Source organism: Mya arenaria, chromosome 15, assembly GCF_026914265.1.
Source record: "Mya arenaria isolate MELC-2E11 chromosome 15, ASM2691426v1".
In the NCBI taxonomy this organism is placed as follows: Eukaryota; Metazoa; Mollusca; class Bivalvia; order Myida; family Myidae; genus Mya; species Mya arenaria.
In genome coordinates, this window is record NC_069136.1 from 2337129 (window position 1) to 2351372 (window position 14244).

Here is a 14244-nt window from a genome sequence, read left to right on the forward strand (position 1 = left end):
CTACTTCTAATTATGATCTTAGCAGAGCAGGTATCAATTTTTTACTGCATTTTCCAATACCTCTAAGGGGCCAGCTCCCTATTAGGTACTGATAAGCATTTTACAGGTAAGAGCATGCACTAGTGGTAGCTTATATGGTCACTTATCTATCAGGGAAAGGGTTAATAGAGTTCTTGGGCATAATGCACTTTGTGGAATTACAAAAAAAAAATTTTTTTTTAAAAACCAGTATCAAAAATACTTTTTGAAATATGCAAACACACAATTGTTTTATATTCAAAGAGGTGTCATGCAAAATGTGCTTTATGTATCAAGTTCAAACAACACAAGTTATTAACGTAAGCCTTCTGAAATGGGATTTTTTTACTTTTAGCTTGAAGCTTAAACTTGTGATTAAATGCAATTTCATTATATTTGATATGAAGGCAAAATATTAAAATAAAATGAAAGGGCTCCCATGTTACATGGTTAAGCAGTTGACATGCAAGGACAAATATCGATCATTATGGAGTTAGAAAATAAGCTCTTCTAACTTTGAAACAACAGTTTCCAGGAAAGAGCTCAGGGTATTGCACCAGAACGTTCTTCAATCTCATTCTGTTTCTTCAAACTCAGTTTAATCACTTAACAATTATTGAAAAGTGCTGCGACCTGTCATTCTTCGGCAACACCCTTCTGCCCTTATGGAGACCAGCACGGGCACTCTTCTGCCCTCAGGGAATTTTAAATTAATGATTGAATTGTTAAACATTTTGTTTGTTTTAATTAAAACTTTTAATATAATTATAAATACATACAACCAATACATATATTGAAGCAAAAAAAACAATAATACTTCAATTTAACACAGATCCTAAGGAGACATGCTCAAGACTGGTAAATATCTGCTATATTCCAGCTGACTAACAAAAATAAGTATAAACTATATCAACTTACTTTCCAATGACAGCCTGCAAATCGTACACATCATCAAATAGAATCTCTTCATCTGCCATTCCTCTGAAATCAAAGAAGAATCTTGCATTGGATATTATCAAATATGAAAAGATAGAAAGCAGCTGCAAACTCTTTTATTCGAGTTATGGGCTTTGCTACTCAGAACATATTGTCACTGGTATAAACATGTAAGTCACTAGAGTAATATTTTTTTATGTTTGCAAAGGTTATTTTTGCAAAGTTTTCTTCCTAGATAAAATTTTAACCATGCCATATTTTGACACTTGCACTTAATTGTAATTAATGAAAATTTTGATTGGTTGATCAGTTCGCAATGTATATTTTTGAGACCGCTCCGTTACCAATTTTGAAATCGAATAACATGCTGCAAAGGATAAGATTTTTGTTTGGAACATTTGGAACTATCCTTTAAAACATTCCAAAGTACATGACAAAAGGTTATAATTTAAGCGTTTCAAAACATCAGGTTGTCTGGTTAGCGCAGTGGTTAGTATACTCGCTTCTCATCAAGGCTACCCAGGTTCGATTCCCAGCCTGGGTGCATAGGAGTTTGGTTAGTGGTTACCAAGCCGGACAAGTGGGTTTTCTCCCGGTACTCTGGTTTCCTTCAAAACACCAGACCACACTCTCGCGCAACATCATGTCAACGAGAGTAATTAATATAAGTTGTAATTATAGCTTGTTTCACAATTATTGTAATAAAAATTAAATAAAGTTTAAAATTTAACATCACATGATATATACACAGATATACATTATTTGGTAATGTATTGCAAAGTGCAGCAAATGCTGCATGGCGTTTGACTTAGTGCAGTTAGCTTTTTGACATCTACACTCCCAAATACAACATCAGATTTGTAAACAAATGGTTATTTGACAATTTCATTGATACTTGTAACGCTATTTTCTATTAAACAATTTTTTTTTTACTTTTAAGAGGTGTTTAATAATAGATGAAGATTCAAGTTTCATTATTTTTTACATCTGGACGTGAAAACTGTCCATCAGATGTACCAACATGATTATAAATTGACTCAGACCATGTCAGCATGCAACATTTACCAGTCAGGACCGTCAGACAGACAGTTTTCGCGACATCTGTTAATGTATCCCTGGGCCATAAGCATTTTGCAAAAGATAATACTTTTACCTTTGTTATTTTTTGTTCAAGTTTTGCCTTTAAAAAAGAGGAAAAAATGAAGTGAATGTTGGCACAAAAATGAATGAAAATATATTATTTATAGGGTGAGAATAGAGGCATAAAAACAAGTTGTTCAAAAAAGCATGAGCAAGGCAGCTCTGCTTATTATATAATTATTTCATTGCTTCTCCTGAAGGAACAATTAGCAAGAGTTTAAACTTATAATAATTTCTTTTATTATTTATTCTATGTAAAAGTGGTAGCATATCAGCACTTAATTTCTTTTATTATTTATTCTTCGTAAGAGTGGTAGCATATCAGCACTAAGTAAACAACAGGGGGTATGAACGACGCAAGTCTGTCATTACCCAAAACCGTTAAGACTTCTGGCATCTATTACCAGTAAATAATGGCATAAATCGAACAAGAAAAAGAGACTTGAAACTTTTTGATGTCCCATGTCATAGTTCTCACTACACTACCCCTTACCGTAGCTACAATAATGAGCGATCAGGGATACTTTATTATTTTGACATTTCTTATGATTGTATCCCTGTAACGCTACATCTCTCCACCATTTAACACCGGGAGAAAGAATGTTCAATATATACCCGACAGTGACCTTTAGAATCGTTATTTTCACATAAATATATTCTGGGTGGAGAATACCCTTTTATACATGTACGCAACCTGTCAGATATCAGGATACTTGATTAACAATTGACACATGTAAGTGTTTTATGATATCCGAATATGTTTGGCATATTGACATAAATAAATATGTGTTTAATAGTAGGCAATTAAATTTTCGTAGAAATTTGAATTTATAACAGAGATAATTTCAAAATTGTGGCCGCGAGGATTTTCTGCGCAAGGACTGTTCGCTACATTTTGCTGGAATAGTGGACGTTACGAGTCTGCCATAGTAAAAAAATCGTCAAGACTTGTTGATGGCCATTTAGGTGGACTACCCCTTACCGCTGAATTAACAATGCATGTGTACACAGTTTGGACATTCATGGTATTTGGATACTCACAGTTATGGAGGCATAGACCATATACTTCCAACTGAGAAAACCTTGCATGACGTTCTCCCTAAAATACCCCTGAATGCTGAAGCTCTACCAACTGAGCTAACAGACAGGATGACTATAGACTCGCTTCATTCAACTTCATGTACTAATAATATATGTAACTCAGTTTTTGACTTTTTTTAATTGAATAAAAGTACAGCATTCATCGACATGTGTTGTTTAGTTTCTTTTTGACAGCAAATTCCTGCAAAGTCAACAAGGTAAAATTGGCCTCACGTTGTCATTTGCGTACCTGCTTTATAGAGCAATTGTATATCATTGACCAGAATGATGAGGGATGGGTGTTGACATCTGTCACCCGTATAAACTCGAAAATTTGACAAAATAATGTCAAAAACTACAAAACCCGGAAGTTAGCAAACTATCGGGAACGGTGTTTCCGGACAAAACTCCTCGCGTATTTTAAAGGTTACATACTACTAATATTGTTTATTTAAAAAAAATGTATCAAATACCAGTACGGTTACATTAAAATTTTCCTTTTTTTAATGTAAAATGTTATATATATTTCGAACAATACTCCCAGTATTAAAAAAAAAATACCGCGGTGTCCCCACAAGACCTCTCACTCACGTCACATCTTGCCGATGAGAGTTTTTAATAAGTTTCAAACTTACTTTAAAGGGACCCTTACTTGTTTTCACCACTTGAATTTGTTTTCCCGGTAATGCATCTTAAAACACTAATATCATTACTAATTTACTTTTTACTACCAAAATAGCTGAAAAAATATACTAACAGTATAAAAAAAAATGGTTTTAGTGGGGAGCGAACCCACCCCGGTGTAGTCAATGTATATTTTTTTTTAGAAAACTGGCAACAAAACTTTATATGCACACTATGACTCGTGCATAAACACGATGAAAACTTAATAACGCTATTTAAAATCGTGGACTTCAAAGGTAATTAATTAAAATATATGAACATTTGTTGAAGGGTTCCAATCATCAGAGCCTTAAATTAGTTTTAACACTCCGAACGATTTGCCACACTAAAGGAGTTAAACAAAGCAATGAACTAAAATAAAAAATAAAATAATATTGCATCTATTAAGTGTAACCTATATTATGCCCCTTTTACTATCGGTATGTGAACTACTCTGCCATACTCATTTACAGCGTCAACGCGTATTTGTTTGATGTTGGAAAGGGTCTGGCCTCAAAAGCCGGCGACAAGTTTCGCAATTTCATTATAAAAAAAAAATCATGAAACTTTGATTCATGGTTTTAATGGTCTCGATTTAAAAAAACAACAACTGTTTTGTGTATTTTTTGAAGATGTTTCTCGTCTTTGTAGGTTTTGTGGATACTTGAAGAAATTATTTTGTTCCTGTTACGCCATGTCATTTACCTTTAACATTACATGGAACCCTGATTTATACCGTTTCTCCATTAACGTATGGTGCTTGTTCGCTTCCGTAGTCGGCGTCCGTGAGGGGCCGTGAAAAATGGTTACAGTAGAAATCTGCATGGGCGTTTCCATTGGTCCATTCATCCTTGTATTGAACATTTTAATAAGCGTCCCATCCACGATCTAAAAGTGTCAATAAATTATCATATGTTGAACGTGAGCGGGAAATATTCAAGACTTGGTCAAAATATGAACAAAATCAGACAGCGCGAATGTTCATCCGCTGCTATAGAATGGTTTCTGAAGAAAAAATAGAAAGTATCAATAAAATGCATTTTTTTTGTGGCAAAACAATATTTTCAGTTTTATTTAGTTAATATCTTTGCCAATTTTGTTGGACATAGATCGACAAACCAGACCTATATTCGACTGGAACATTTAGCATAAATTTGCGGGTCGTGTTAAACATTTACAATAAAATGGAAACTACAGGGACACGCCCAGGAACCTTTATATTCACGAAGATCACCTTTAACAACTAGGCTAGAGCTGGCCCAAGACTATATTCAATAAACAACCAACTTTTAACTAATTTTAAAATTTAAGAGTAAATTTCTCATTCACAGCGCTCAATATATGTACAAAACTAAAACATGTGAAAGAAATATGATTTGATAAATTGTAAATTGCAATTAACGGAAAATTAAGAGTAGAATCTTTAAGTTTTGATTGAGCTGTAAAACTTATTGTCCAATCTGTGAATGAATGTTATCATTGAAGCACGTCTATAAAGATATGGAAATATTGAATACGGTTTCAGACGTCATTCTCATTCATCAGAGGTTTGATAATGATAAATCTATCAGGTACGATCAGCATCATCACTCTGGTGTAGGAGAATGTCAGACGGATACTGAACGAGAGACACATAACGCACACATCACAGACAGATCACACATGCATCAACATATCTATATTGGTACCTCGATGCCCTGGAACGGTCAAAGATACAGAAGTTTCACTGGAGGATTAAATAAGTTCATGAGTTCTCATATTTGTCCAAACATTTACCGATAAATGCTAAGTTAGAGATATAAGCCTAGTCGGAGTAAACGTCAATGTAAGACTTTATACATGCACGGTTAGAATGACAATACTATGTCATATTCAAGTCATAATTGCAATATATACTTCTTAAATTTCAGAAATATCGACCAATTAACAGACTCATTCGAGATGCGAGAGATCATTAGTATGGAATTTAAGACATGTAATATATGCGGGGGCGTATCAAGGAATTGACTTAGAGTGGGCGTATTTAAGGGGCGCAACCTTTTGACATCCGCCTTTCCCTCAGATCCAAAATAAATATGGTTAAAACTGTTGTCAGCGGGGCGGGGGTTGGATGGACTACCTCAAGATTATTTAACAATTTAAATCTGAAATGGTGCATTCTGGGCGTTTTGTATTACTTTTATTTTACATAAAAGCAAACCTGGACGATTTTAGGTGCATCTCCTCCTCCTGAAGCCGCTAGATATATATTATATATTTATTATAAGCATCTACTATAGTAACGCGAGTTTGTCTTTAATATACTAGTATGTCAATAAAAAACGTAAAAATATATACTCATATATAGTTGATATTACTAGGTGATAACCTGTACCAATCATCGACTGAGGTCCGAAGCGGATCATGAAGGATGTCGGTCATCGTAACCAGGAAATGGTACAAAGTATTAATGAAGGACGACATGTGTGTTTTATAGAGTGTTTTTGATGGTTAAATTATACAATATAACAATTTATACATACAAGCATAGAAATGCATCTGTTTAATGGAAACAGGAGGAATACAGTTTAAAGGAATCGTTTTCTAGCCAGAAGGAAAATCCCAGTTGAAGACTTTATACATGCAAAATTAGAATGATAATATGTCACATAGCAGTCATATTTGCAATACATACATGTATATATTATATATAATGTTACATTCAAACAAACAAACACAAATATATACGTGTGTAATTCGACCACATCTTTTTCAAGATCAATATATATATATATACATTTTCAAAAACATTTCTATCACAATTAACTGTTTTACAGTATACACTGTAATATGATAATGCAAAGATGTATGATAAGAACACAGTCAACACCATGGCCAGATGATATCGCGTATGTCTTGAGTACAATCTGCATAACACTATACTAGATTATCTATAATATAGAAGCTGGTTACCATGACGATTATGGATTTAAAGGTTTCTAGAAATTGGTCCTTTTCAATCCTGCTTATGTTTTCTACAGTATACTAGTGTATTGCTGTGATCCCTTTGTTCCCTTTTTGAATGGCCGTACCCCAAGCGATTTAAACGGTAGTACGACTTGTAAAAATGTAAGCGCTGTGGATTATTTTGTGTGTAGTCCAACTTTGTTTGAGAATGTTGTAGATTTGTGTGTCAATGATTTCTGTTGTATGTACTCTGATGTTCATTGTATAAAACTTATAAAGGTTATCAAAAGGCAAATGCAGATAAATTGAAGAAAATGAGTAAATCTAATCCAAAACAATTTTGGAAATTTTTGAGCTCTAACAAATCTAATAGTTGTAACGCAACACTAGGCGAAATGTATGATTATTTTAAAAATATCAACAGTGATTCAAATGCTCATGGAGATGGCGAAGGTAATGAACAAAACATAAATAATACAAATGCAAATATAAACATTGATGACAATATGCTTAACGATGAAATTTCCTTTCAAGTAATAGAAATGGCAATTAAGAAACTGAAAAATAGCAAAGCGTCAGGTGCAGACAAAATTGTAAATGAATATTTGAAATATTCTTTCGATCTTATGAAAGATATGTATCATAAATTGTTCAATATTGTGTTAAGCACAGGCATTATTCCAGATGATTGGACTGTCGGTGTCATTAATCCTATATATAAGAATAAAGGAGACGTGTCTGACCCGGCCAATTATCGCCCAATAACGCTGCTCAGTTGCTTCGGGAAGTTATTTACATTGATACTTAATAATAGACTTTTGAAATATGTTGAAAAACATGATCTGATAAGTAAAATTCAAGCTGGTTTCAGACCTACGTTCTCGACAGTTGATAATATGTTCGTATTAAAAATGCTTATAGATTATCTGCATGTCTCACGCAAAAAGCTATTCTGTGCGTGCATAGATCTGAAAGCTGCATTTGATTCTATTAATAGAAGTTTGCTATGGTTAAAATTAGAGAACTATTGTATTCATGGAAAGTTTTTTAATGTTGTAAAAAATATGAACGAAAAGGCCAAAAGTTGTGTTCGAGTAAATGGAACATGCTCGGACTACTTCCCATGTTGTATAGGGGTCAGACAAGGAGAAAGTTTATCCCCCTTATTGTTTTCGTTTTTTGTAAATGATCTACATGACTAATTTTCAAAATAGCACAGTTGTTAATGGCTTGATTATTACAAAACACGACGATGATCAAAGATTAATAGATTTCTTAAAATTGTGTGTACTGCTGTATGCTGACGATACAATTATCATTTCAGAAAGTGCTGACGATTTACAAAATGCTCTACATGTATACGAAAATTATTGTAACGAAAATAGACTCACAGTCAATACTTCAAAAACCAAAATTCTTATTTTTTCCAGAGGTTGATTGCCTAGATACGAGTTCACTCTTTGTAATGCTAAAATTGATGTAGTGTCTGAGTATAAATATCTAGGAGTGATATTTGGTAGAAGTGGTTTCTTTTGTAAAGCTAAAGAACATATTGCAAAGCAAGCAACAAAGGCCATGTTTAGTCTATTTAAAAAAAAGCAAAAACATTATGTGTACCTATTGACCTAAATATTGATTTGTTTAAGAAAATTGTAAAACCAATTTTAGTATATGGATGTGAAGTGTGGGGCTACGGAAATAATCATATTTTAGAAAAAGTACAGTTTAAATTTTATAAGTATGTACTAAATATTAAAAGTAGTACACCAAACTGTATGGTATATGGCGAAACCGGTGTAAAGCCATTGCAAATAGATATTGATACTCAAATGATCAGTTATTGGTCAAAGCTGATAGCCCCACACTGTACAAAACTTCCAGTATCTGTTTATTATGTTATGCTAAGTAGATATATGTATGACAATAGAATTAGAAACAATGAATTTCAATGGATAGAACATATACGAAACATATTTATTAAATGTGGTATGAATAATATTTGGGAAAGTCATGAGTTCCCAAACATATTATAGCTTAAAAGATCCGTTCAAATGAAATTATCTGATCTTTTCAAAAACGAGTGGTATTCTACTTAAAATACGTCAAGAAAATGTTGTAGCTATAGACTGTTTAAAGAGAATTTTGAATTCGAAGAATATTTAGTTAAAACACCTGCTAAGTTTTTAAAATATTTAGTAAAATTCAGAACAAGAAATAATAGACTACCAATTGAAGTAGGAAGCTGGAAAAATATAGAACTGAATGATAAAAAATGCGAACTTTGTGATAAAAACAGTATTGGTGATGAATTTCATTATTTATTAGAATGTAGCTATTTTGCCGAATATAGAATAAGATTTATTGACAGACAATTATACCGATATCCTAATGTTTTGAAATTTAAAGATATTATGAATATCAATCCCAATGATTATATGAAATTCATAAAATTATGTAAATTCTTCAAGTGTATTGTTAACAAATTTAGTATAAGAATGTAACACTATGTTCTCCTCCACATATATTTATATATGTTTGATATTAAAGTCTCAATAACATAAAAAATACTCATATTTAGAAAATCTGTATTATTATGTCCAATATATTTTGTAATGCCTCATTATGTTGTATTGTATATGTACCCATGCTCTTTTTGTCATGTACTTATGACATGAGTGATGTTAAATAAACTTGAAACTTGTTTCACAATATGATTGTTGGCATGGAAAGAATGATGATTCAATAGTTCATGTAAGTAACATTACAGGTCAGATGCAAAACCAGTAACTTCTTTTGTATGGGTTTAGCAGGCCCCAGTTTCTCAGAACATCCTTAATCCCTTATTTCAGAATCTTGCTAATTCACTATTTTTGATATGGTTAAATTTGTGTAATGAATGTTTTGACATTCTTGCATTTGTTTCGACCTTAAAATAACAAACAGCGTGTGCACCGTTTCTGGAAGCAAGTTATATACGCATCCGTTTAACCGAGTAGTACACAACATACACACAATAAACAGACCCACATATAATTTTGTTTTGGATTGGTTTCTGATTATGGCCGCGAAATAATTCGGGTGTTATAAGCAGAAGCATCACTACTACCGGATCTACTATCGGATCGATCGGACCATCCTGTCCACCCACTTCCTGTTCCAGTATGGAATCCACGCGCATGCGCAACAGGTGCTTCACCGTTAAGAGACACGTGCGTGTGTTGGCCATTACTGGGATCGAAATACACTGCCCCGTTTTTCGACATTCTTATTGGATTTTCAATGGCCTCCTGCCAGCCAATACTCATTTGTCGGTCTGATATTCCAGCACTAGCTCTTGAACCACTGCTTGGCAAAAGGTAATCGTCAGCATCACTTGCAGGACCCTTCGGTCCATTATAAGGATACCCTTTTGATGGATAAGGATAATCAGGCCTCGGAACGCCATTTTCAAGCGAAGCGTGGAGATATGTGGCGTCCGCGGATTGAGGAAAAGCCTGATAGCTGTTTTTGCGTCGATGCTTTTCCACAGTACTTTTATCAGGGAGTTCAACCGTCTTGGCCGCCATTGCAGCCTCATCCAGGTCATGATACACACCGCCATCTGCTTGCTCGTCTTCGGTGAGTCGCCTGAAAGAAATATTTAGTGTTGATGCATTGTTTCTAAATAAATAATTTTTATTTATTGACATTACATGCGTTATTAAAGATTCACATTTGTGACGGAGCCTGGAAATGTCTTTATTGCTAAGTGCTATGCCGATATTTGGATAAGTATGTCAGCAGTGTTTTCAAGTAGCCCAGGATATTCGAATGAAACATTAGTACACGTAAAGCAATTTGATATCGTTTCTATATCTGGTGTGACAGTAAAAAGTGTATATGCAGCACCGATCATGTGAACTCATAGAAGCTTATAGCAATTGAAGAATCATAGGACTAAGGTCCTTAAATGTTCTGTACACGTTTAGTTTTATAAAAGGTAGGACGAAAAATGACCCTAGTAAGCCATCTATACAAACAAATATCACTGTCTTTGACGTGTCTATTGCATAGATATTTATGATTTCCAAGAGTAAAGTCATGAAGTTAAACAACTATTGAAATTTTTACGCGATATATTTGCAGCGTAGTTATACATTTTAGATTTACTGACATGGTTGACCGTCCATATGGATCGAGGTTGTTTTCGATGGAAAATGGTCGAGGAGTCCCGAATGCTAAATTTTGAGTAGATGAATATGGCGGTAAGTTGAATTCATCTTCCGGATTGAAAAAGATAGCAAAGAGCCCTTTTAATAAATCGCTTTAAAAATCGGACAACATGAACGCCAATATCTGCCTGCTTTGTTTTTGCGTAAATGTTTCATGAGCTTAATACCTGGGAGGTTCTGCCGTGCTTGTCGGACCAGCAGTGTCCGCCGCTGTGCTGTAACCATGACGGTCGCTATCCATGACCAGCTGACCATTACTGACAGTGCCAAGGCTGGTTGTGGTCGTGTAGCGAGAGTCGTCATTGTCTTCCTTTAATCTGAAAATTTTGTTATACGCTTTTGTAACCATCTCCTAATTGCTAATATCATTTAAGGTATCCGATCTTAGGTAAAACTTTTATCATCACTTACTAGGTTTTTTTTTTTAAACTTTGAGGCCTATAATATGAAAGGGTGTCGATTGATAATTACAAATATGTTAAATAAATGGCCAATCATACAAGGTATATTAATCTATGTTTTGGGTCTTTATTTAAATTGGACTTGAGCTTATCTATTTAGCAATCGTTCAAGTTTACAAAAGTTTTTTTTTCATGTTGAGGAGACAGCAAGAATAAGTTCGCCTATATCTCTCGCCATTTTACCTGATACTATTTCAAGCATATTTGAACTTTACCGTTTGCCTTTCCTGCGGCAGATGCATACGACGACGATTATAAAGACAATTACTGACACCGCTCCGCCACCACCCGCTGCTATGGCAATGAATGGTAGTGGATTTGGAACCTCTTAAACAAATATTATCTAACGTAAAGATATGGAACCATTATTTTAAGTTATTAAAATTAAAATATACTATACACTATTCAAATAATACTAATGAGGTCATTTGTATTATATCATCAAGTAAGAAGAAAACGGGATGCATTATGCAATCTTCTTTCATGCTTTACGATGAAATATGGGGTTTTAACAGTGAAATAACAACAGTGAAAATATCAATTTGATATTTTCACTGCAAAATAAGGAGTGAAAATATCAATTTTCAGAACTACTTTTAAAATCCTTTGTTGTTACATGTACTTGCCTTGGTCAAAACAGAACACTGGACTTCAGTAGATTATGTTAAAAATGTTAAAAAAAATAAAGAAATATTTTATAAATTTAAATAAATATATAATTGGAAATTAACAACTTACCGTTTATTACCGGTTATCCCGTTTATCAAACATTTACCTGATCTTTGAAGCTGAATGTTCGAACATTTGCTTTCATTCCAAACAAATTACAGACAAAAACAACTGTTCGAACATAAATGAAATTGTATAGCATCGTTCAAATGTATTTTGAAGTGTTAACCGTTGTAGTACGTAAAATGAGCTTCTTGGAGAATTCACACAACAATTTACAGATAGATCGGATATATTTTACCCCACCCACATCTCAAAATGTGTCAACAAACTAGCGTGGCATTTACTCTTCTGGAAAACAAACATTTTAAAGCGAAACAGACTGGTCTCTGACAGTAAGATGACTGAATATTAACTTACTATAAAAACACGCGTATATGCAGTCTTAAACTAAGAAGAATGGTTAAAATCCAATGAGTATCCACATTTGTTTTGCTAACACATTTGACCTTTCAAATTTTCATTCTATAAATAGCTGTGTAGTAATTTGGTTAAAACAAAAAGTGTTTTCATTATTTTTTGGAACATTTTTGCACTAATACTACTTCATTTTTTACTGTTCATAAAACTTTGCAATAAAAAAACGAGCGAATATTAAGCTATAAGAATGAATAGCAGAGACCTATTTCTCAGCAAACCGAAAGTGGAAAAGTTGACAGCTATAATTATGCATATTACGCATGAGGGGCGCCCCACGGGTAAAGCCCACCCTTTTCAAAAAAGGGGGTAATTCAGAAATAAATAAAAAACAAATAAAACTCCGAAAATAAGCATAAAAGAAACAGAAAATTTGTTTATTTCAGTGTAAGATCGTATTTAATTTCACTCGTGATCATAAAACAACTACATTTTCACTCGTGACTTCGCCACTCGTGAAAATATATTTTTCTATGACACTCGTGAAATAAAATACGATCTTACACTGAAATAAACAAATATCCTCTATATGATTTAATATTTACACCTCAACTTCCATTCCTTAAATGAACGTCATTTCGGCAATTGCGTTCATCAATCGCAACATCTTCGGATATGTTCGGATCGCAATTCATTGCATAACAATATACATGAAAAATATTTATCTTGTTATTTTTTGTATTGTGTCAGAAGGTCCCGTAAACTATAAATCAACATTTTAGAAAGTGTTAGTTTTTTTTTAATTTTAAATGTGTAGTCGCCATAACTGTTTGAATTTTACGTTTAAAAGTGATTTCAAGTTGTTGATCTTTTCCCGCGATATTGTGACGTCATTAAAAAATGCTTCCGGGTCGTTCTATTTACAGAATGGGTAGGAATGGGTTACTGAAAGTTTTTTTTTAATGAAATATAAGGGTTTTTTTAACAATTCTTGAATGAAATAATGAACTATTGAAGTAAATATAAGTAATGAATTGCGGGCTTGATGTCATTATCGGGGATATGAACGCAATTGGGCTGGTCAAAGTACTCGTCGGACTCCACACACCAGCCGTTAATACCCCGATAATGACATCAAGCCCGCAATTCATTCCTTAATACAATAACAGCAACGCGATATATTATTGTTGTACGTTGTCTTCTCTTCTCAGCATGATAATCTGCTAATTACTCTACTAATTACCCACTATGGTTATATGATTTATACACCAATACCGACTCAATGCCTTACTGTGGCACGGTGTCTACTGAACTTGTCATGATAATATACTAATTACTCATTATAACATACATTCTTTAATTTCCATGAACATTCTGTATTATCAATAAAAACATTCGTTTGAATAGTTTTTGACAGTTTGAAAGTAATATTTTCCTACCTGAACAAACAGCACCTAATGACGCATTCCATCCTGTAGGTTGACATTTGAGTTTGAAGGGAGACGCAGGTATGAACCCGTTTGCACACGTGACTAAGCATAGAGCGTCTGGTTGTTGGGGGCAACAATCCGTCAGAGCGGATATAGACTCCTCCTTCATGACAGGACATCGGGAGGCTTAACAATGAAGAAACGAACGTATAACGAAGGCATGCAACGAGAGCGATTAATTACCCGAAACATAGATGTAAATAGTTATTAAAC

The 14244-nt window shown here is 33.7% G+C and overlaps 2 protein-coding genes across 2 annotated transcripts in view; both read right to left on the reverse strand.

The window, feature by feature from the left end:
• LOC128220330 (peripheral plasma membrane protein CASK-like) overlaps window positions 1-3564 on the reverse strand; it is a 180666-nt gene extending 177102 nt beyond the window's left edge. The window contains exons 1-2 of the mRNA XM_052928691.1: window positions 3425-3564; window positions 937-999 (exon numbers count right to left, since the gene is read on the reverse strand). Of these exons, the coding sequence (XP_052784651.1) occupies window positions 937-995 (59 nt within the window). The 5' untranslated portion in view covers window positions 996-999; window positions 3425-3564. The remainder of the gene's footprint in view (window positions 1-936; window positions 1000-3424) is intronic.
• Window positions 3565-6301: 2737 nt separating this feature from the next.
• The window catches only part of LOC128220274 (low-density lipoprotein receptor-related protein 4-like), a 29927-nt gene continuing 21984 nt past the window's right edge, over window positions 6302-14244 (reverse strand). Inside the window, exons 20-23 of the mRNA XM_052928607.1 lie at window positions 13981-14157; window positions 11671-11782; window positions 11162-11311; window positions 6302-10410 (exon numbers count right to left, since the gene is read on the reverse strand). Of these exons, the coding sequence (XP_052784567.1) occupies window positions 9840-10410; window positions 11162-11311; window positions 11671-11782; window positions 13981-14157 (1010 nt within the window). The 3' untranslated portion in view covers window positions 6302-9839. The remainder of the gene's footprint in view (window positions 10411-11161; window positions 11312-11670; window positions 11783-13980; window positions 14158-14244) is intronic.